The 20,683-nt window shown below is 41.1% G+C and overlaps 1 protein-coding gene and 1 long non-coding RNA gene across 3 annotated transcripts in view; both read right to left on the bottom strand.

Annotated features, from left to right (window-relative positions):
- The window catches only part of LOC117424542 (septin-9-like), a 47,211-nt gene extending 43,716 nt beyond the window's left edge, over nt 1–3,495 (bottom strand). The window contains exon 1 of one of the 2 annotated variants that reach the window (XM_058992210.1): nt 3,249–3,495. In XM_058992210.1, coding sequence (XP_058848193.1) covers nt 3,249–3,270 — 22 coding nt within the window. In that variant the 5' untranslated portion in view covers nt 3,271–3,495. The remainder of the gene's footprint in view (nt 1–3,248) is intronic. The other variant, XM_058992213.1, reaches the window with a different exon arrangement.
- A 5,795-nt stretch (nt 3,496–9,290) lies between these two features.
- The window catches only part of LOC117968859 (uncharacterized), a 12,036-nt gene continuing 643 nt past the window's right edge, over nt 9,291–20,683 (bottom strand). The window contains exons 2-4 of the long non-coding RNA XR_009307730.1: nt 16,533–16,638; nt 15,060–15,237; nt 9,291–10,343 (exon numbers count right to left, since the gene is read on the bottom strand). This is a non-coding gene — a long non-coding RNA (uncharacterized LOC117968859). The remainder of the gene's footprint in view (nt 10,344–15,059; nt 15,238–16,532; nt 16,639–20,683) is intronic.

The following is a 20,683-nucleotide window of genomic DNA, read 5'->3' as shown; positions in this document are numbered from 1 at the left end:
AAACAAAGTGATGAGCAATGGAAAGGGAATGAGGCTGTTGTGGGAGTATGAAACACATGCTGCATGTTTGAACCCTGAACCCCGACCAGCAGGCACTAGTCACAGAGGCCCATTGGTTTTAGTGACTGGAATTCACTTTGCAGTGAGCAGCGCCTAGATCAGAGCCACAGAGACTGCAGACAGGCCCCAGAGCGTTCCAGGCCAGGACACACAATACGAGTCACTCCCCCACTGTGGACCCAAGGATCTTACCCTCATAGAGCTGATGACATACAATGTGTCTCTTACCCTCATTAAGCTGATGATGTACAATGTGTCTCTTACCTTCACTGAGCTGATGATGTACAATGTGTCTCTTACCCTCACTGAGCTGATGATGTACAATGTGTCTCTTACCCTCACTGAGCTGATGATGTACAATGTGTCTCTTACCCTCACTGAGCTGATGATGTACAATGTGTCTCTTACCCTCACTGAGCTGATGATGTACAATGTGTCTCTTACCCTCACTGAGCTGATGATGTACAATGTGTCTCTTACCCTCACTGAGCTGATGATGTACAATGTGTCTCTTACCCTCACTGAGCTGATGATGTACAATGTGTCTCTTACCCTCACTGAGCTGATGATGTAGTGTGTATCTTACCCTCATTGTGCTGATGATGTACAGGGTCTGTCATCATTGCAGACCATGGGGTACCAAACATAGAGACACAGCGAGCAAGCCAACAATAAATCACAAAGTGCAAAAGCAGGATCTACCAGCAGGATCTCAGACAGGCCAATATGTCTTTAATGATCAGATCACTGCTACCAAAATGCAAGGAAACCTAGCAATGACTCTGGGTCTTAACTGAAACATCATGAAACCTGTGTCAGAGTCTCTTTGTCACTGTACAGTTTGTTACTGATCAGATGCATTAACGTGCAGCTCAGTAACAATGTTGTTGAAGCTGACACCCTGGGATCCTTCAAGAAGCTGCTTGATGAGATTCTGGGATCAATAAGCTACTATCAACCAAACGAGCAAGATGGGCCGAATGGCCTCCTCTTGTTTGTAAACTTTCTTATGTTCTTAACTGTTTCACTTGGGTGGCAATGCATTTCACAAATAAACCCCTGGCACTGATGTGCTGCTACACAATTGCAGTATCAAGGAAAACCAACCACATTGAGCTCATAAAAACAGCTTCCAATAGCATTCCTGAAAAAGGAAAGAAGGTATGTTTTAGCTAACCTTTGAACAACCAGCGATGCTGCAAGCGACATTGCTATAAAACATGCATTCAAATGGAATTAGCTGTGGTGTGTTAAAACAATCAGATAGTATTATTACCTCAACTGGAAGACTATTATAGAAGTAGATATTTTGCCCTACATTCAATTTCTGTTTATGTGCAAAAATGGCCAACCTTTACCATACAAGGGATTTCTGTACCAGTTTGTCTAAGGGAGCTTTAGTGTGCTGAGTGCATGCTTTCATCAATGAACCAAGCGCTGCATTTTGCTGAAACAATCTGAGTTTTTGTTGCAGAATGTTTTATTGTCAGACCATCACTGTATTCAACCCCAGAGTAAATCAACCTGTCAACTGGGGAAGTTATTCATTAACAAGACTTGCAGATGAATGGGATCCTGGCAGCCCTGTGTGCGTTCTCACCTATCCTTTAATGGACATGTGTTTGCTTAGCAGGCTGGTTTATGTTTAAATAGCAGGGTTCAGATCAGGTGTGAAGATTATTCTATGTACATCTGACAGTCTGGTTTTACGAGGCTCATTACATCTTATCATTTTAAAACCCTTCTATAATTTATTCTGAAAGTGAAAAGGTTGGGCAAGGCAGACATTTTTCTTTCAGATTAACAATGTCCTTTGTGTGAATAGCTTGGTTTTTGTGTTGTGTAAATAAACATTGATTATTTTTTAATGTCATTTTGGCAGGGATGGGGTAAAGTCCCCCACCCAGCAAACACCCACCCAGGACCAGGACAATGCAGGTACTGCGACTGCCCAGCTGATAGTAAGAAGTGTTTTGTTCTGGATGACTTGCTTAGTTTAAACTACTTGTTTGTTCCTGTGTTTTTGTTTATTAATGTGTCCAATAGTGCTTTAACTGCAGCTTTGAGTCTATTTCCTGGTGGTTACCAGCTAGGACACTACCCTTTCACACCTACCTTTTCTTAAAGCTAGCATTGATACTCTGACCCACAAAACAACATTAAAACAGTACAGTCAACGCCTGTTAAATACAGAAGTTTCTTGAAAACACAGCATCTGAAATCCCTTGGTGCCACTCTATCTTATTTGTACATTATATGTTACGATTGCATTTCTTTCACTAAGCTGTCTTTGTAAAACCCCAGTTCAGCATTTACTGTAAAATGCTGAATAGAGATTGAAAGAACAACGTATGCAGTGGGTAAGGTTCGTACGTTTTATAAAATCCAGTGCGCAGACTTTGCACCGTGTTTATGGCAGCGCTGTTCTGTGCAGTTTGGGAGTGTCTGTATGTTTAGTCGTTAAAAGGAATAGAATTTCGATCTTTAGAGGTTGGTTGTTCACATTGAAGGGAGGGGTCAGCTAAATCCCCTTTGTTTTCACATTCATGTGCGGGGTAGGATGATGTCACCAAATACAAAGACCATTCCTTTTCCGAGTTAAAGTTAAACTACTGCACATAATAGTACTGTACTGAATAATACAAGCAGACAACAGGTCCCAACACAAGCATGGTATGAGGAAGCCAGAGCGGTGCAAAGCGCCAACTAATACTGACTTTGTATCTATTGAATTCGAAGCTGGATACGTTAACACCACCAAGCAGCCGATCTTGTGAGCAGGCTATTTACTTCCTCAACTGAATAGCTGTTTTACAGGAGCTTACTTTGGAATTGTTTATTTAATTAATAACCTCATTACTCAGCAGAACACGTAACCTGTCACTCCCTCCGAGTCCACATACAAAATAAACTCGCTACTAAGTCCACTGTTTGTTATATACTACTGTACCGGGCATTTCAGGCTAACACTAAAACTGGGACAAACACGTATCACTTTCCCAATGTATCAGAAAACTCAGTTTTCATCACAGCTTGGAAGGTCATTTCAGTTGAGCGATCAAGGATTTTATTGTATTACAGTATTTTCAACTCATCCAAATTGTTCAAGTCCTGTCTATATATTAATATGGAAAACGGCGGTATGAAACACTTAAAACAAAGTTTGTTTGAATTAGTTTGGTGCTTACCTGAATATCCTGTTCTCCTCATAGTCAGCTCAGTCAGCAGACCCTACAAGACTAGAAGGCTCCGAGATCTCTGTCGCCCTCACACCGTCTTACTTTCACACGAATCCAAAGAATAATCGCGCTTTCAGAACAACTCTAACGATTCGATAGTTCTGTCATCAACTAACAATACAGCAAGAAAAACACAAGTGGAAACCAGGCCCAATTCCAGCTGCTAATCCAATCGGATGGCAAGATCAATCGGAGCACCTGCCCTTTCCAACCCCCGTGTGATGCAATAGGGCACTGCCGCAGTGCAGAGCGCAAGGATCAGCGCACCATTCAACGAACATTTCAAGCCAGATCTGGGATTCTTCCACGAACCCAGTTCAGGAGAAATTACGGATGTACAAACATATGTTTAAGATGTCATGGTGAAACTGCACAAAACAAAGACCCAAAGATTATTGTGCGTTAGTTATTACTCCATGCGTTGCTGTATCATTATTATTTCATGTTAAAAAAACAAACAGACAAACAAACAAACAAACAAAAAAAAAACTACTTGCCTTATTTTCTCCAAATTGTTATTTTCCCCTTTTTACTACCGATGCCTTTATTGAATTGCATATGCATGTTAATAATTCACATGCAGTTAACAGTACATTTAATATTGAAGGAAAGCAATGTTACACGTGCTACATATTACTGAGTAAGGGAGCACTCTTATTGAATTTGAAAACTCCTTACCCCGAGTAACAGGTACAGTGATATACAAATAAAATGCTCAAAATCTATTGTTTTAAAAAAGGTAGCACGAGGTTGTATTTAAAAAAAAAAAAAAAAAACCCTTACCCATTAACAAGAGGTACGGTGTACTGATATACAAATTCATTGTGTAAGGCATAATGGATGTACTATTCTTTCATGTAGTCCTGACCAATGCTGCCACCCGGTGGCGATTAATAGAAACTGCTATATTAATGCAATATACCAAAATAACATGTTCATACATCAATAATCATTGATTGGATAATACTCCCTAAACTAATTACCTGCTCCTGATTGGCCTACACAATTAGCCAATCAAACATTTCGCTGTGACTTATAGATTACCCTGACTGTGTGATCTTGTATCTCCACAGGTCTTTGACAATTAAGAAGTAGCTTCAGTTTTAAGATACTCCATCGGTACCGATTTGAAGCTGGACTTCGTTGTGACGCATGTAAATAGAACACATTTACTATTAGAATCTAAAATGTCATGTTACCATAGCAATTATTATTTATTTTTTAGCAGATGCCCTTATCCAGGGAGACTTACAATTGTTACAAGATATTACATTATTTTTACATACAATTACATTATTTTTTTACATATATATTTTTTTTAACATACAATTACTGGAGCAATCTAAGTAAAGTACCTTGCTCAAGGGTACAGCAGCAGTGTCCCCCACCTGGGAGTGAACCCACACCCCTCCGGTCAAGAGTCCAGAGTGCTAACCACTACTCCACACTACTGCCCGCACAGCAATCTAATAATTTATACAGATGCTGATGTAAAAATGATCTAATACTTGTGAAGTAATATCCATATCATTACATTCTCTGTTAGATGCGTGCTTAATTATTCAAAACTCCATGTCCAATCACAGCAGCCTTGCGGCATCTCAACTTGTATCCAATCACAGCATGGCTTGGGAGCTCCACATGGATTTTCTGGTTTCTGGCTCAGGATCCTTCTTGCTGACTGCCTCGCTGTGTCTTCTGTTGGGTCCATTCTAATCCGATTAGCCGGCCACTATACTGGTGTGAGTTCAGGAACGTGTCCTCCAGGCGAGTGAAGCCAGCAAAGAAAGCAGGCAGTACACCGCGTGTGCATCTACAGCAGTTAAAACTGCTGTGCTCTTTTAGAGAAGACTTTTAGAAATGGAAATTTATTCTTAAAAAAACTTACAACTCATATTTGGTTGTCCGTCAGTGACGCTGTTGAATCTCCTCCCTCTGCTCTCCAGCGTGTACTGGCGTTGCTTTCACCAGGACAGCCCACGGTCTAGTCACGGCGGGTGCTTCTGTCTCGGGGCATCCTTGTTGCAGCGATCTCGTTGCATGCCTGCTGTTGGGTCCATTCGAACCCCGCTTGTCCAAACTGACACCAGTGTAGTGCCCAGCTTTGTGTGGCTCCAAACGGGTGAGGATGGCAGGGCGGTGACAAAGAAACCAGACAGTACAATATATGCGAGTTTAAAGCAGTTGCAACTCTTTCAGAAATGTAAAGTTGCTCTTAAAACTCTGAAGAGGAAACAATATAAAAAGTGCATTCTTAAAGTTGATTATGTTGAAATGATTACACCATGGTTCTCATTCCTGTATGTCTTTGTATGCATTCCTTGTATAAAATACCCACACCAAACATGGAAACACAGGTACACATTTCTGATTCGTTACATAATTTAGGTATTAATAGCATTACTATTCAAAGAGTAAACCACACACCTAAATCTATTGGTCTATTTAGAAAAGAAAATGTCATGTTACCATAGCAACCCAATATATTAGACAGATTCTGAGGTAGAAATGAACTAATACTTGTGTAATTGTGACGTGGTATTTGTATTAGATTCTCCTTCTTGCCGGCTGCCTCGCTGTGTGTCTTCTGTTGGGTCCATTCTAATCCCCATTAGCTGGCCACTATACTGGTGTCAGTTCAGGCACGTGTGCTCCAAGCGAGTGAAGACACCGCGTGTGAGTCTAGAGCAGTTAAAACCACTGTGCTCTTTTAGAGAAGACGTTTAGAAATGGAAATGTATTCTAAAACATCTGGACGATCATGGCTGGTTCTCCGTCAGGGAGACTGTTGAATCACTTTCTCTCTGCACTTCGCTGGGTCCCTCTCTCCGCTCTCCAGCACGAACTGGCTTTTAGCCAGGACAGTGCCACAGTCTACTCAGGCTGGTGAATCCTTCACAGCAGTCTCGCTGCGTGCATTGCGGGGTCCATTTGAACCCCGCTCGTCCGAACAGTTTGTTTGTTTGTTAGCTGTTTTAGAAATGTAAAGCTGCTCTTAAAACTCCCAGCAGGGAGCAAACTGTATTCTTAAAGGCGATTATGCTGAAAATGATTACATTGAGTTTTGTGTGTATGGCACTCTCAAAACTGTTTGAACACACCTCTTATATACACCCACACAAATGATAGAAACACAGGTATACAGCTGAGTTTAGGTTGTTAACGGTGGATATGTAACTTTCGATTACATCAATATTAACAACTTTAAGATTGTAATATTGATGTCACATAATTTAGTATATTAGATAGACTCTGAGGTAAAAATGAAGTAATATTTGTTTGTAAACAAGTACTAATATTTGTATAATTTCACAGTAATATGTTGTATAATTACATACATAATGTCTTGTGTTCTTTGAAAGTGAGGCTGTTGAATCGCTGTCTTCGCCCGCCCCGTGTGGGCTCTGCTTACTCCACTGAGTCTTCCTCCGCTCTCCAGAGTGGCCTGAACTGGCAATGCTTCTGGCTCAGATCATAATTTTTCGCGAGTGTAAAGCAGTTAAAACTGCTGTTAATATACTCTTCATTAACGCTTCCTTAGAAATAGATACCTCTGCTTAAAACTCCAACACTTCTCTGCCGACGCTCGGCAGTGCAGTTCGTTTATATAGCCCCACCAATACAATATATCTCTTTAATAAATAACCACATACCCCATTGGCTCCTGTCATCTCCCGCCCCGCCTCCTCAGTGACGCACCACACACACACACTCGTAGCTGACAGGTCTACCGGGCAGTGTTGTGTGATACATTGTAAAGCATTTATGGATTATGTCGTGTCTCGTTGTTGAGATGAGGATAGGGTTAGGGTTAGGGTTTAGGGTTAATGTTAGGGTTAGGGGTGTGGGGTTAGGGGTGTGGGGTTGGGGTTGGGGTTTAAGGTTAGGGTCAGGGTCAGGGTTAGGGTGAGGAAGGAACTTTGTTTCCCTAAGAACTCCACACTTGGTTGGTTTTTCAGGGAAAGAAAAATGCACTGGCCATCTGGCTCTTTTTGGATTTCTTTCTTTGTTTTTTTGTTTTGGATCTCCTTTTCTAGTGTAGGTCTATCGTGGAGTTTCAAATGTTCAGGCCTAGCGGGAAAGTTGTTTGTAGTTTGTTGATCCAGTCTTTTTCTCTCCATTTCCTTTCTCCGATTGTCCAGTCCTGTAATTTTCAGAGATTCCAAGTTGTGTTGTAGAAAGTGTGCTACTAGAGGTGTTTGCGATTCTTTTTTGTGTTTGATATTATAGATGTGTTGTGTTAGTCTTACTCAGATAGTGTTGCCTGTTTCTCCAATGTAAATTATTTTGCATGTATCGCATTGTATTGCTTATATGCAGTTCCTGCTGTTTTGTGTAAAGGTTTGTGGAATGTTGTATGTGATGCCTGTGTATTGGCTCCGGAGGGTGGAAAGTTGCTTGAAGTGTCGTGATGCTTTTGTTGGTTTGCGATTAAGTGAAGGCAGTTTACTGGACACTAAATAGTTGGTCAAGTTTTTGTTTTTTCTGTAGGCTAAGATGATCTTGTGTTCTGTAAGAAGGTTGGTGTCTTGTAATTTGTTGGTTAGGTTTTGTTTTATCTGTGAATTAGCTGCCACACTAAAATGTGAGTAGGTAGTTATAAGTGGAATAATCTTTTTGTTGTCTCTAGGCTTTTGTTCTAAGAAGGTTTTCCTTATTCCTCTGAGGAAGGAACGGGAGTACCCCCTTTGCCTGAGTGCTGTGAATAAAACTTTGGTAGCTGCCTGGAAGTCAGTATGTTGTGTGCAAATTCTGTGGAATCTGAGTAGTTGTGATTTTATTAAACCTCTAAACGTGTGTTTAGGGTGATAGCTGGTTTTGTGTAGTAGAGTGTGTGTGTCAGTTTCTTTAAAATATACGTTGGTGTCTAGTTGGTGTGTTTGTGAAAAATGTGGTCCTTTGTAAGTGGTGGTGTCTAAAAAGTTTACTTTGCTGTTATGTGTGGTGTATTTTACCTTGATGGACTGGTGGTTTGTGTTAAGTAACGAGATGAAATTTGTAAATTCCTCCATGCTATGTGTCCAAGTTCCCCAAATGTCATCTAGGTACCTAAAATAGTGAGTTGGTCTGTGTGGGCATCTGGGGAGGATTGTTTCTTCCCAATCAGCCATATAGATGTTAGCATATTATGGCGCAAAGCGTTTCCCCATTGCTTTTCCTTTGTCCTTGATGTTAGGTTTACATTGCCTACAAGGTAAATTAACCAACTTGAAAAAAAACCCCAGAAAAACAGGCATTGTGCACGGGGGTTGGACCACCAACCCTGGGAAGCTGGACCCTGTGCTCTACCAACTGAGCCATCCTGCCAGCTGTACCACTGCACTCATTTGTGACTTGAACTGGACTAATGAGTTGTACAACATGGTGATTACTGCATTGAAAATATCTAAAATAAAAGAGTCACTTCTATTGTGTCTTTGACACAGTCAAACAAATATGGGCAGCAGTGTGGAGTAGTGGTTAGGGCTCTGGACTCTTGACCGGAGGGTTGTGGGTTCAATCTCCGGTGGGGGACACTGCTGCTGTACCCTTGAGCAAGGTACTTTACCCAGATTGCTCCAGTAAAAACCCAACTGTATAAATGGGGAATTGTATGTAAAAACTAATGTGATATATTGTAACAATTGTAAGTCGGCCTGGATAAGGGCGGCTGTTAAGAAATAAATAATAATAAATAGACGCCCCCCGCCCCCCCCCCCGGTGAGCTGATTAATTAAGCGTGGCTTTGTCAAGCGGGTTACAATGGGCAAAGCAGGCAGTGAACTTTATGAAGACAGGCAGAACAAAGCTCTTGCTATTCCTTATCCAATGCTGCCAAGTACAGCAGCAGACTTCATTAAAACACACACAATAAACGGTACAGTACATGCTGTAGTTATGGACTCTAGAGCTGTGTGTTTAAGATGCAGTGATTTGTGGTTCCAAACCCTCATATGAGGCTGTGTGTTCCAGTGGGCAAAGAAAAGGGCTTGCAGGGAAATAAGCATCACACAGGCTTTCATTTTTTAATTGTTATTTGTCAAATTGCGAGTTAGAGATCATGTACATTTTCTTTACTTGTTTTTTTAAAAACAACTTCATCGTCAAAAAGCACATTTTCCAACACAGGTTCTCAAATAAATAAAGTCCATCATTATTGCAGGGAAGACTGCAAGACAAACTTGCAGGTCCTCTTCAAAGATTAACAAATGGCTAAAACACACAAGTCCATTGTCCCAGCCCCAAACAAACTTCTGCAGCAGTGAGCTGGACAGCTGACCAGGGGATGCACATGGATGCAAATGCATGCACATGGATTAGGGAGTGGTTAACATGTAGAAAACAGAAAGTACCGATTAGAGGAGAAACCTCAAAATGGAGCGAGGTAACCAGTGGTGTACCAGAGGGATCAGTATTAGGTCCTTTGCTATTCCTAATCTACATTAATGATTTAGATTCTGGTATAGTAAGCAAACTTGTTAAATTTGCAGACGACAAAAATAGGAGGAGTGGCAAACACTGTTGCAGCAGCAAAGGTCATTCAAAATGATCTAGACAGCATTCAGAATTGGGCAGACACATGGCAAATGAAATTTAATAGAGAAAAGTGTAAAGTACTGCACGCAGGCAATAAAAATGTGCATTATAAATATCATATGGGAGATACTGAAATTGAAGAAGGAAACTATGAAAAAGACCTAGGAGTTTATGCTGACTCAGAAATGTCTTCATCTAGACAATGTGGGGAAGCTATAAAAAAATGCCAACAAGATGCTCGGATATATTGTGAGGAGTGTTGAATGTAAATCAAGGGAAGTAATGTTAAAACTTTAAAATGCATTAGTAAGACCTCACCTAGAATACAAAAAGGATATTGCTGCTCTAGAAAGAGTGCAAAGAAGAGCAACCAGAATTATCCCTAGTTTAAAAAGCATGTCTTATGCAGATAGGCTAAAAGAATTGAATCTATTCAGTCTTGAACAAAGACGAATACGCGGCGATCTGATTCAAACATTCAAAATCCTAAAAGGTATAGACAATGTCGACCCAGGGGACTTCTTTGACCTGAAAAAAGAAGCAAGGACCAGGGGTCACAAATGGAGATTAGATAAAGGGGCATTCAGAACAGAAAATAGGAGGCACTTTTTTACATAGAGAATTGTGAGGGTCTGGAACCAACTCCCCAGTAATGTTGTTGAAGCTGAAACCCTGGGATCCTTCAAGAAGCTGCTTGATGAGATTCTGGGATCAATAAGCTACTAACAACCAAACAAGCAAAGATGGGCTGAATGGCCTCCTCTCATTTGTAAACTTTCTTACGTTCATATGTTCTAAAAGTAGACAAAAGTAAGGCAGGGCTACAGTTTGATTAAAGGGGAGGTTCACTGCATGGCTTTTTATTTTTATCTGCCCGTGTACTATGTTGGTGCGTGTTCGTGCCACTGTCTTTTCGTATGAACTTTAAAATGTGTGATCGACGACTGTTTCAATGGTAAACTGTTTTAAACCCCTGTCTTTTTATGTTTCTATAACATCGATGTCAATCTGATGTAGTTTATGTGTGATCGCAGAGATTTATTTATATATTAAATGATTTTACATGTCAAAATGTTGTCAATCTTTAATCGAAATTAAAATGTTTCAGTAATATAATGACATGCTGCATCCATAATATTAGCAGGGCAAGTCATATTTTATACATTTTAATATTAGTATAGCTAATATTTTAAATCGTGCTAATTCACTTTAATTCAATATACTGTATCTCTTTCTCCTTACATGTCTTATTGGTTGTTGCACTACAGGGATTTACCATTTTAAAATGATGCTGATATATAGTAGCCTGCATATACTGTATGATCTCTCTCACAACACAAAATCATGGTTCGTATTGAACTACAGGTATTTACCACGGTTTAGCAAAGACGTTAACTCTTTAGATTTTAATTAATGAATGTATTGTTTCTTCCCAAACTTGTAATTGAAATACATGCACTATGATAACCAGTTTCCTGTTCATTTTCTGTCCTTTATTATACAAAATACTGTATGTAAAAATAAATGAAAGAACAAATATCAAATAATAATACTGTATTAGCAACGTTTTTCAAGTACATCGTGCGATTGATGTGCACCGTGGCCTAGTTAGTGATCGCAGCATGGAGCTTAATGTTTTCCATGATTGAAACTCATGCTTTAACTTTTGGACAATCGCTCGCATACCTGCTGTCCAAACTGTAGTGCTTCCCAAAACAAAAACACCTCCAGAAATGCAAAATAACGTCAATACGCAACACGTTTTGCTAGTTAACGTTTGTTACACAAACAGAAATACACAATCAGAAATGTACAATCGTACAATTCATTTTAAATGATTTATTTGCTGCTAATATATATTACAGCGATATTCACATTCCCTTATCTAGCATAATGCTGTCGAATGTATCCGATCTACATGTTAATGTAAATTATACGTACAAAAGTCATTTTAAATTATGCATTTTTGTTAGGCTAATATATCGGATCTAAAGCGATATTCACATCATCTTATCAAGCAGCATACTGACGAATAAATCCGATCTACTAATTGATATAAATTATACCTACAAAATGAATTTTAAATTATTTATTTTTCATTAACATATCCGATCAACTTATTTCCTGGCTCGATCTACTTATTTCCTAGCCTAGGCTCGGTTACATTAGAAACAATGTAACCTCCCCTTTAAATTCTAGAGCTTGATCAACATATTTCCTGGGACAACGGCAACAGCAGACTCCAAACTGGGCTCTCATCTCATGCATCGATTCAACAATATGTAATCGCAGCTCGGGAAATTTAAGGGCAGAGGATCGATAAATGGATTGATTGTTGCTCCACTACTCCTCACTGTCTGCTACAGCACTGTGCACACTGGATACATGAGGATACAAGTACAGACAATAACTGACAATGTTGATGAACCTGTGCAAGCTGTGACCTGCAGGTTACTGTAGTCATGAATTAACCAGCTGACACTCGCAATGCAAGATGAGCATGTCCACACTGTCAGCTACATGTGAACTAACATGCTGAACTACATAAAGAAATGCTCCAGCCAGCATCCCATTCGTCACGAGAAGCTAGTCCTGATTCTCAGATACAAACGCCCTCACACAATGTCGAGGGCAGACAGGCAGACTCTGCAGGACACTGTCCCTTAAAAGCAGCTCCAGGGCTCAGAGTCACAGGAGCGAGCCACACTGACCCTGACACTCACCACTACAAGTCACCTCTCCTCAAGAAAGAACCAGAATTGAAACGACTTCTCTTAAGTTCTGGATGTCACTTAGGCACACAGCCACACACTCCAGGAATCTGTCAAAGACAACAATAACGACCAAGCGAATGACATTCTATCAACTGCAGAGCAAACACTGGTCATGGAACGACCTTCAAAAGCATGTCAAATTATCTCATTATTAACAGATTAAAAAAATCAGGGGGGAAATTTTATGTACTTGTTTTAATTAATTTTAAAGTTGCAAATAATACAATGAAATGTCCTGATTAATTACTGTTTCATGGTATTATTATTTTTGAAATGTTTCTGTTAATCTGTTAATGTGTGTGATTGTTTCTGTATTGCTGCCCTCTTGGTCAGATCTGTCTCCAAAAAGAGATTTTGAATCTTAACGTGACTTCCTGGTTAAATAAAGGTTTTTAAAAAAAACATGATCCAAAATACAGTGACCCTGTGTGGCAGTGACCCACAGTGCAGCACAAACACCCCTCATGACAGATCAGTGACCCACAGTGCAGCACAAACACCCCTCATGACAGATCAGTGACCCACAGTGCAGCACAAACACCCCTCATGACAGATCAGTGACCCACAGTGCAGCACAAACACCCCTCATGACAGATCAGTGAAACACAAACACCCCACATGACAGATCAGTGACCCACAGTGCAGCACAAACACCCCTCATGACAGATCAGTGACCCACAGTGCAGCACAAACACCCCTCATGACAGATCAGTGACCCACAGTGAGGCACAAACACCCCTCATGACAGATCAGTGACCCACAGTGCAGCACAAACACCCCACATGACAGATCAGTGACCCACAGTGCAGCACAAACACCCCTCATGACAGATCAGTGACCCACAATGCAGCACAAACACCCCTCATGACAGATCAGTGAAACACAAACACCCCTCATGACAGATCAGTGAAACACAGTGCAGCACAAACACCCCTCATGACAGATCAGTGACCAACAGTGCAGCACAAACACCCCACATGACAGATCAGTGAAATACAAACACCCCACATGACAGATCAGTGACCCACAGTGCAGCACAAACACCCCTCATGACAGATCAGTGACCCACAGTGCAGCACAAACACCCCACATGACAGATCAGTGAAATACAAACACCCCACATGACAGATCAGTGACCCACAGTGCAGCACAAACACCCCACATGACAGATCAGTGACCCACAGTGCAGCACAAACACCCCTCGTGACAGATCAGTGACCCACAGTGCAGCACAAACACCCCTCATGACAGATCAGTGACACACAGTGAGGCACAAACACCCCTCATGACAGATCAGTGACCCACAGTGCAGCACAAACACCCCTCATGACAGATCAGTGACCCACAGTGAGGCACAAACACCCCTCATGACAGATCAGTGACCCACAGTGCAGCACAAACACCCCACATGACAGATCAGTAACCCACAGTGCAGCACAAACACCCCACATGACAGATCAGTGACCCACAGTGCAGCACAAACACCCCACATGACAGATCAGTGACCCACAGTGCAGCACAAACACCCCTCATGACAGATCAGTGACCCACAGTGCAGCACAAACACCCCTCATGACAGATCAGTGAAACACATAAAATACTTTCAATTACTCAGCAATTCCAAGTACTAGCATTGTTTTGGCCTTAGCAATAGTCTGTTCTACCACGACACTAGATAAGAACACATATATACATGTGTTGATATATACATACATTATACATATATATATGTGTGTGTGTGTGCAAATGTTGTGGTTAAGTAATTCAAGGGAGGTATATAAGTTTGAGAATAAAAATAGCATTATTCCCTCACATGGCGCATCTTGACCACTAGAGGTCTCCTGAAACATGGTCAGACAGGATAATGAATGTTCAAGTCATTGTTTATGGAGTAATGGGTGGTTTTGTTGTCTAATTAAATCCACCTGTATTATCAAATCATGCAAACTAAACAATTTACATTATGAAAAGTGGAGTTCATTATCTTAAGCCAAGTCTTTCAACTTGATGCATTCAAAACTTCACCTGAAAATAAGATACAAGATCACTGTGCAAACATCCCACAGCAGCGTGCTTTAAATGAACAAGCATGCCCTGTGAATGCCAGCAGTGTCTCCCCTACAGTGCAGTGTGCTTTAAATGAACAAGCATGCCCTGTGAATGCCAGCGGTGTCTCCCCTACAGTGCAGCGTGCTTTAAATGAACAAGCATGCCCTGTGAATGCCAGCGGTGTCTCCCCTGCAGTGCAGCGTGCTTCAAATGAACAAGCATGCCCTGTGAATGCCAGCGGTGTCTCCCCTACAGTGCAGCGTGCTTTAAATGAACAAGCATGCCCTGTGAATGCCAGCGGTGTCTCCCCTACAGTGCAGCGTGCTTTAAATGAACAAGCATGCCCTGTGAATGCCAGCGGTGTCTCCCCTACAGTGCAGCGTGCGTAGTCAGTGGCATCACAGTACAGTAGATCACTCACATTACAAGACAAATCCAGAAACAGCAGCCTTCAGAGAGTCCCTCCACTGCGATGACTTTGTTATTTCACATGCAGACACGGTGCTGTCTCCCACACCTGCTCACAAGGGCAAAACCAAAACCACATGAAAAGGATACTTCTCTCATCAGGCCCCATATTCAAAGTGTCACTTCATCACCTAAAATAATAAAAAAATTAAACAATCTATAAATGCTTTCAGCCTAGTTGGACATTATATACAACTTTACCTGTCCCACAAGTGTCCCCCAAAAAATACATAGCATGCACCCCAAGTTGAAAGAGGCAGCATTAATCCTTACAATAGTTGCAGGGAAGAACAACTTCTGCGTTAATTAACTGCATTGAAATCAAGACAATCACGGATATAAAGAATCATTAAATACAATCACAAGTGTTACTAACTACCTTAACAAACAGTTACTCCGGGTTCAAATACAGTCAGCACTCATTATTGCCACTCAATATTATTTTGAAAATATCACTTGCCAAAAGAGACGACATGTGGCACTGTAATACAGAACATACATTTAAATCCGGTGTGCATTGTAGCAGTGTGTGTGTGTGGTTGTGTGTGTGTGTGTGTGTGTAGCAGTGTGTGTGTTTATTGTGTTCAGGTTACCTTGTGTAGCTGCTCCAGCCTCTCACTGTGTGTGTGTGTGTGTGTATAGCAGTGTGTGTGTTTATTGTGTTCAGGTTACCTTGTGTAGCTGTTCCAGGCTCACTGTGTGTGTGTAGCAGTGTCTGTGTTTACTGTGTTCAATTTACCTTGTGTAGCTGCTCCAGACTCTCACTCTGTGTGTGTGTGTAGCAGTGTGTGTGTTTATTGTGTTCAGGTTACCTTGTGTAGCTGCTCCAGACTCTCACTGTGTGTGTGTGTGTGTGTTTGTATATAGCAGTGTGTGTGTTTATTGTGTTCAGGTTACCTTGTGTAGCTGCTCCAGACTCTCACTGTGTGTGTGTGTATATATATAGTAGTGTGTGTGTTTATTGTGTTCAGGTTACCTTGTGTAGCTGCTCCAGACTCTCACTCTGTGTGTGTGTGTGTTTATTGTGTTCAGGTTACCTTGTGTAGCTGCTCCAGCCTCTCACTGTGTGTGTGTGTGTGTGTATAGCAGTGTGTGTGTTTATTGTGTTCAGGTTACCTTGTGTAGCTGTTCCAGGCTCACTGTGTGTGTGTAGCAGTGTCTGTGTTTATTGTGTTCAATTTACCTTGTGTAGCTGCTCCAGCCTCTCACTGTGTGTGTGTGTGTAGCAGTGTGTGTGTTTATTGTGTTCAGGTTACCTTGTGTAGCTGCTCCAGACTCTCACTGCGTCGGCAGGGCTGAAGTGTTTGTTCAGAAGAGCAGGCAGGCTGTGCTACACTGACCCGGGGTGAGGCGAGGAGTGAGAGGAGGGGTGAGGCGAAGGGTGAGAGGAGGGGTGAGCTGTGCTGTGCTGTGCTGTTCAGCCTACCTGCCAGCGCCTTGCCTTTGTAGAGGAGTCCCTGTTGATTGACAGGTATGTTGAGCCTGTCAGAGACCAGACTCCAGACTGTGGAGACCTTCTCATCCTCACAGACCTGTCAAGAGGCAAGAACACACAGTGAGGGGACGAGCATTAAACACTGAAACCACATCTTCATCCTCACCGGACAGGCGAGAGACAAGAACACACACACACACACACACACACACACACACACACACACACACAGTATCAGAGCAATCTAGCGAGGGGACGGTCGAGTATTGTCAAGAGCAAAAACACACTTTTATAAAAACTGCTGCTTTTGTATTATTATGGTCTGTATGAGTGGCATGCTATAGAAATGTATTGTGGTTTGTTCTTTTTTTGTGCTCTGTACTGTACAGTGCTTTGTGAAACGCTTGTACAAAAATCGCTATATAAATGCAATAAATAAATAAATAAATAAATACACTGGAAGTGCTTCACACTGTCACAGACCAGTATTATGAACTTGCTCTTGGTCTACAGCCATAATATTGTGTGAGAATTATTTCTCAGTCTCACAGATGAACCGACATTTAATACAAGGGCCGAAAACAATATGTCAATTTAAACACAATAGCAACACTGAGGTGAAGATACAAGCCCAACACATTTCTCTTAGAGGTAGTCGAGCAAAGCAAGAGGCGAGGACGGACACATCTGCTGGAAACGCATGGATTTGAATTTGTTTCCAGGTTCATTTCAACACACAGCCCTACACGCGTGAGACACTCTAGCCTGCATGTATTCCGATCACGTGTGCAGGAGTGACGGCAGGCGCAAGAACGCTGTGTGTTGTGTGTGGAGAGAGTTCGGGTGCGTTCACGACACACAGACTTCCGTCATTCTGCGCAGAATCCGCACAGAATCGGAGCAAGTAGCCAATGAATTTTCGGAATCTTTGCAGAATCTGCGCAGACTTAACAAAGTCTGCCTCTCGTGAACGCACCCCCTGTATTCTTAAATCGTGGGTCACGTGATTACGAGGCACACACTGACAAACCCCACACATTGTGTTTTTTCAGTTTATATCTTGTTAAAACAGAAAACTATGTTAATTAAAACAATAAACTCCACACAAATACATAAACAACACAGTGAATTCCAATCAGAAATTACAGTTTAAGTGACTAATGTAATCGACCACCATGGATCCCAAAATGATCCAATACATTTCAATGCTGCAGGGAACAAGAACAACAATAAAAACAGCGACGCCACTCCTTCACAACTCGTGTGCAGCGAACACCCAACAATAAAAAGAAATTAACACACACCCGGTGATATTAAAACCATGAAGAGGCAACAACCTCGTGTGTGCACAATAAAGCATTAGCGGGGGCAATCAGATAAATCATCCATAGCAAAAAACAACACAGCAACATTAATTTGCGGTCCATTGTCGGACTGGGTCCGACATTGCAATTATTCCTCACAGGTCCTTTGTCAGACTGGGTCCGACATCATTATAGCAACGCAATAAACGGATGTTTAGTCGTTTTTTCTCCGGAAAAAGCCGAGAAAACCATTCAATTGCCGAGTGGGAGCGACAGGAGCCGAGACAAGTCGAAAAAAAGAAAAAAAAAAAAAAGGCGTATCTCATGATTATGGTATCAGGTATCAGATAACGGGGCGTTCATAGTAAACAAGCTGGCTGAGTGCGTCAGCGCACAGAGACTATCATGGACATTTGTAGAGCTTTTTTCAGATGTTATTGTAATAAAATAATGACTTGGATCGCATTATTGAGGAGTTTGGTGATAAAACGAGTGATCCGGAGATGATCGATCGGTATGTACGACTATTATTATTATTATTATTATTATTATTATTATTATTTCTTACATAGGTAAACGCTATAGCAAACGAAAGGGTGGGGCGGGGCTGGAGATGCCTAGTGAGTGCTTTGTTGATATGCAGGGCCATTTAAACCCGTTTGACTGAAAACAAATACTTTTAAACAGCGCGTCTAAAATTAACTGCGCGTGTGAAAACCTGACGTGCCTGTTGCGCACTTAATAAATGGACTGCAAAGGGTAAAAACAAACACAGAAAACGGAGGCTGGCGCGCTTTCGATTATGACAAACAAAAAGGATGAGATGAAGCCGTACAGCCAAAAAACAAGCCCCTTAAACAGGTATAAATAACAATACGGTTTTGTTTTACCTGAGGAGAATCCTATTGCGATGTGAAACTCCAGGCAAGCATGGGGGCGGACATTCTGTGAAGCGCGCATGCTGACGTAGGCTTTGTTATGACCGTGAACGCGCCTGATAGAAGTCTGTGGGGACCCCGGTTTCACTGCTCGTGCTGTGCCCTGTAGCTCAATATGCAGGGGTTATTTTTTTATATTAAAAAAGCCGTTTTGTGGCTTTCCAAAGACGTATCATGCGTCTGGATCGGATGTTCGTAGACAAAATGATAATTGTTTACATTTGGTCAAATACAAGATTGCATGTAGTTTCCGAACATCTCCCCCTGGTGGTTAATTGCGGTGTTTACGGCAGAATAATTCAATGGGTTTCTCCATATCCCGTATATTTTCATATTACCCATAATTCAATTTGTGACACTTAACTGGAAAGGTACATATATTTAAAATTAAATATATATTTTTAATAATTAAAATTGTATAAAACATTGAACATATATTATCCACAAACGCCGTTTTTGTAACAATATAATATTTGAACTTATTTTAATATATAAATTAATGGGTAGTAACCCTAAATTGAATTTTACTTGGTTATACGAATTATAAATAGCTATTGGAATGATGTAATTAGCATATATCCCAATTATCCTGAATTGTAAAATACTGATTTGTGAGGAATAAATGAAAAGTTATGTGTAATATATATATATATATATAGATATATATTTTTTAATTTCAAAGAATTAAATTGTATAAAACATTAACCATATAATCCTCAATGACCACTTTGGTGACAATATAATATTTTTTATCATTTTAAGATAGAAATATACTGTAATAAAATCTAACCACAATTAGACTTTGGACTAATTATATGAGTTATAAATAACAATTGAACTCTTTATATATTATATAGCAAGAGCTGTGTGGCTTGAGCTAGTGATTGTGCTTGGTATGAGTGAAGTGGCTGAGATGAACGTGTGTGAGTAAATACAGTGCTGAGAAAGAAGGCTGGCTGGAGAGAGAGAGAGAGATGGGAGCCCCCCAGGAAAGGAAAGGGGGGGTGGGTGGAGAGATGGGAAGAAGAGAGGGACAATGTGGAGGGGCGCGGAGGATGAAGAGGGGCAAAGACGAGCCACGCGCGTCAAAAAGGCCAGCGCGCGCTGGCCTTTTTGACGCGCGTGGCTCGTCTTTGCCCCTCTTCATCCTCCGCGCCCCTCCACATTGGACATAGACCACCCCCCCCCCACCCCGACCATTGCCTCTTGACCCATGACCATTCACTTATGAGCCCTTCAACCTTTTAGGATATACATTTTATTTTCTTTTATACATTTTAACCCTTTAGACCCCTGAATAATTAAAGAACCTTTTTGGAGATTCCTTGAAATTTTTGCAAAAAACAGATTTCACTTGACTTATTGAAATAACTGTCTTGGAAATTCTATTGAAAGGAAGAGAGACTGTAGATTCTCAAACAGCAAGCTTTATTAAGATTTGCAAACCTGGAGCCTGTCACAACACTCAGTGCAGAGTCAGTTTGAGAACAAGCCCACATAACACTGCCAAACTTGGATATTTATAGGTACCTCCACAAACTGTCTATGTGACAGTTGGGCATGTAGCAACTTGAGCAAAACTCTTGCATACAGAGGAGACAGAGACCATATTTTTAGTAGAACAGACAGTCAAAAGGGTGGCTCAAAATTATCTTCATGACTCATAACTTCTACTTTTGCAATTGGTTGCCACATTGTAACGGTTTGAAACTAAAAGCTTCAGCCAACAGCGAATAAAACAAAAAAAAAACGAGGGTCCTCAATTAACAAATTTAATGCCACACACACCAGTAAACTACACACAAGTGAATCGCAAATGATTTAAGACAAGCCCACAAATAGTAGAGGGTAAAGCAACAAACAATTTTAAAGTCTGGCAAGGAAATAAAGATATGAAATA

The sequence above is a fragment of the Acipenser ruthenus genome, chromosome 19 (genome assembly GCF_902713425.1).
Source record: "Acipenser ruthenus chromosome 19, fAciRut3.2 maternal haplotype, whole genome shotgun sequence".
Taxonomy (NCBI): Eukaryota; Metazoa; Chordata; class Actinopteri; order Acipenseriformes; family Acipenseridae; genus Acipenser; species Acipenser ruthenus.
This window is presented reverse-complemented; position numbering and strand designations above follow the sequence as displayed.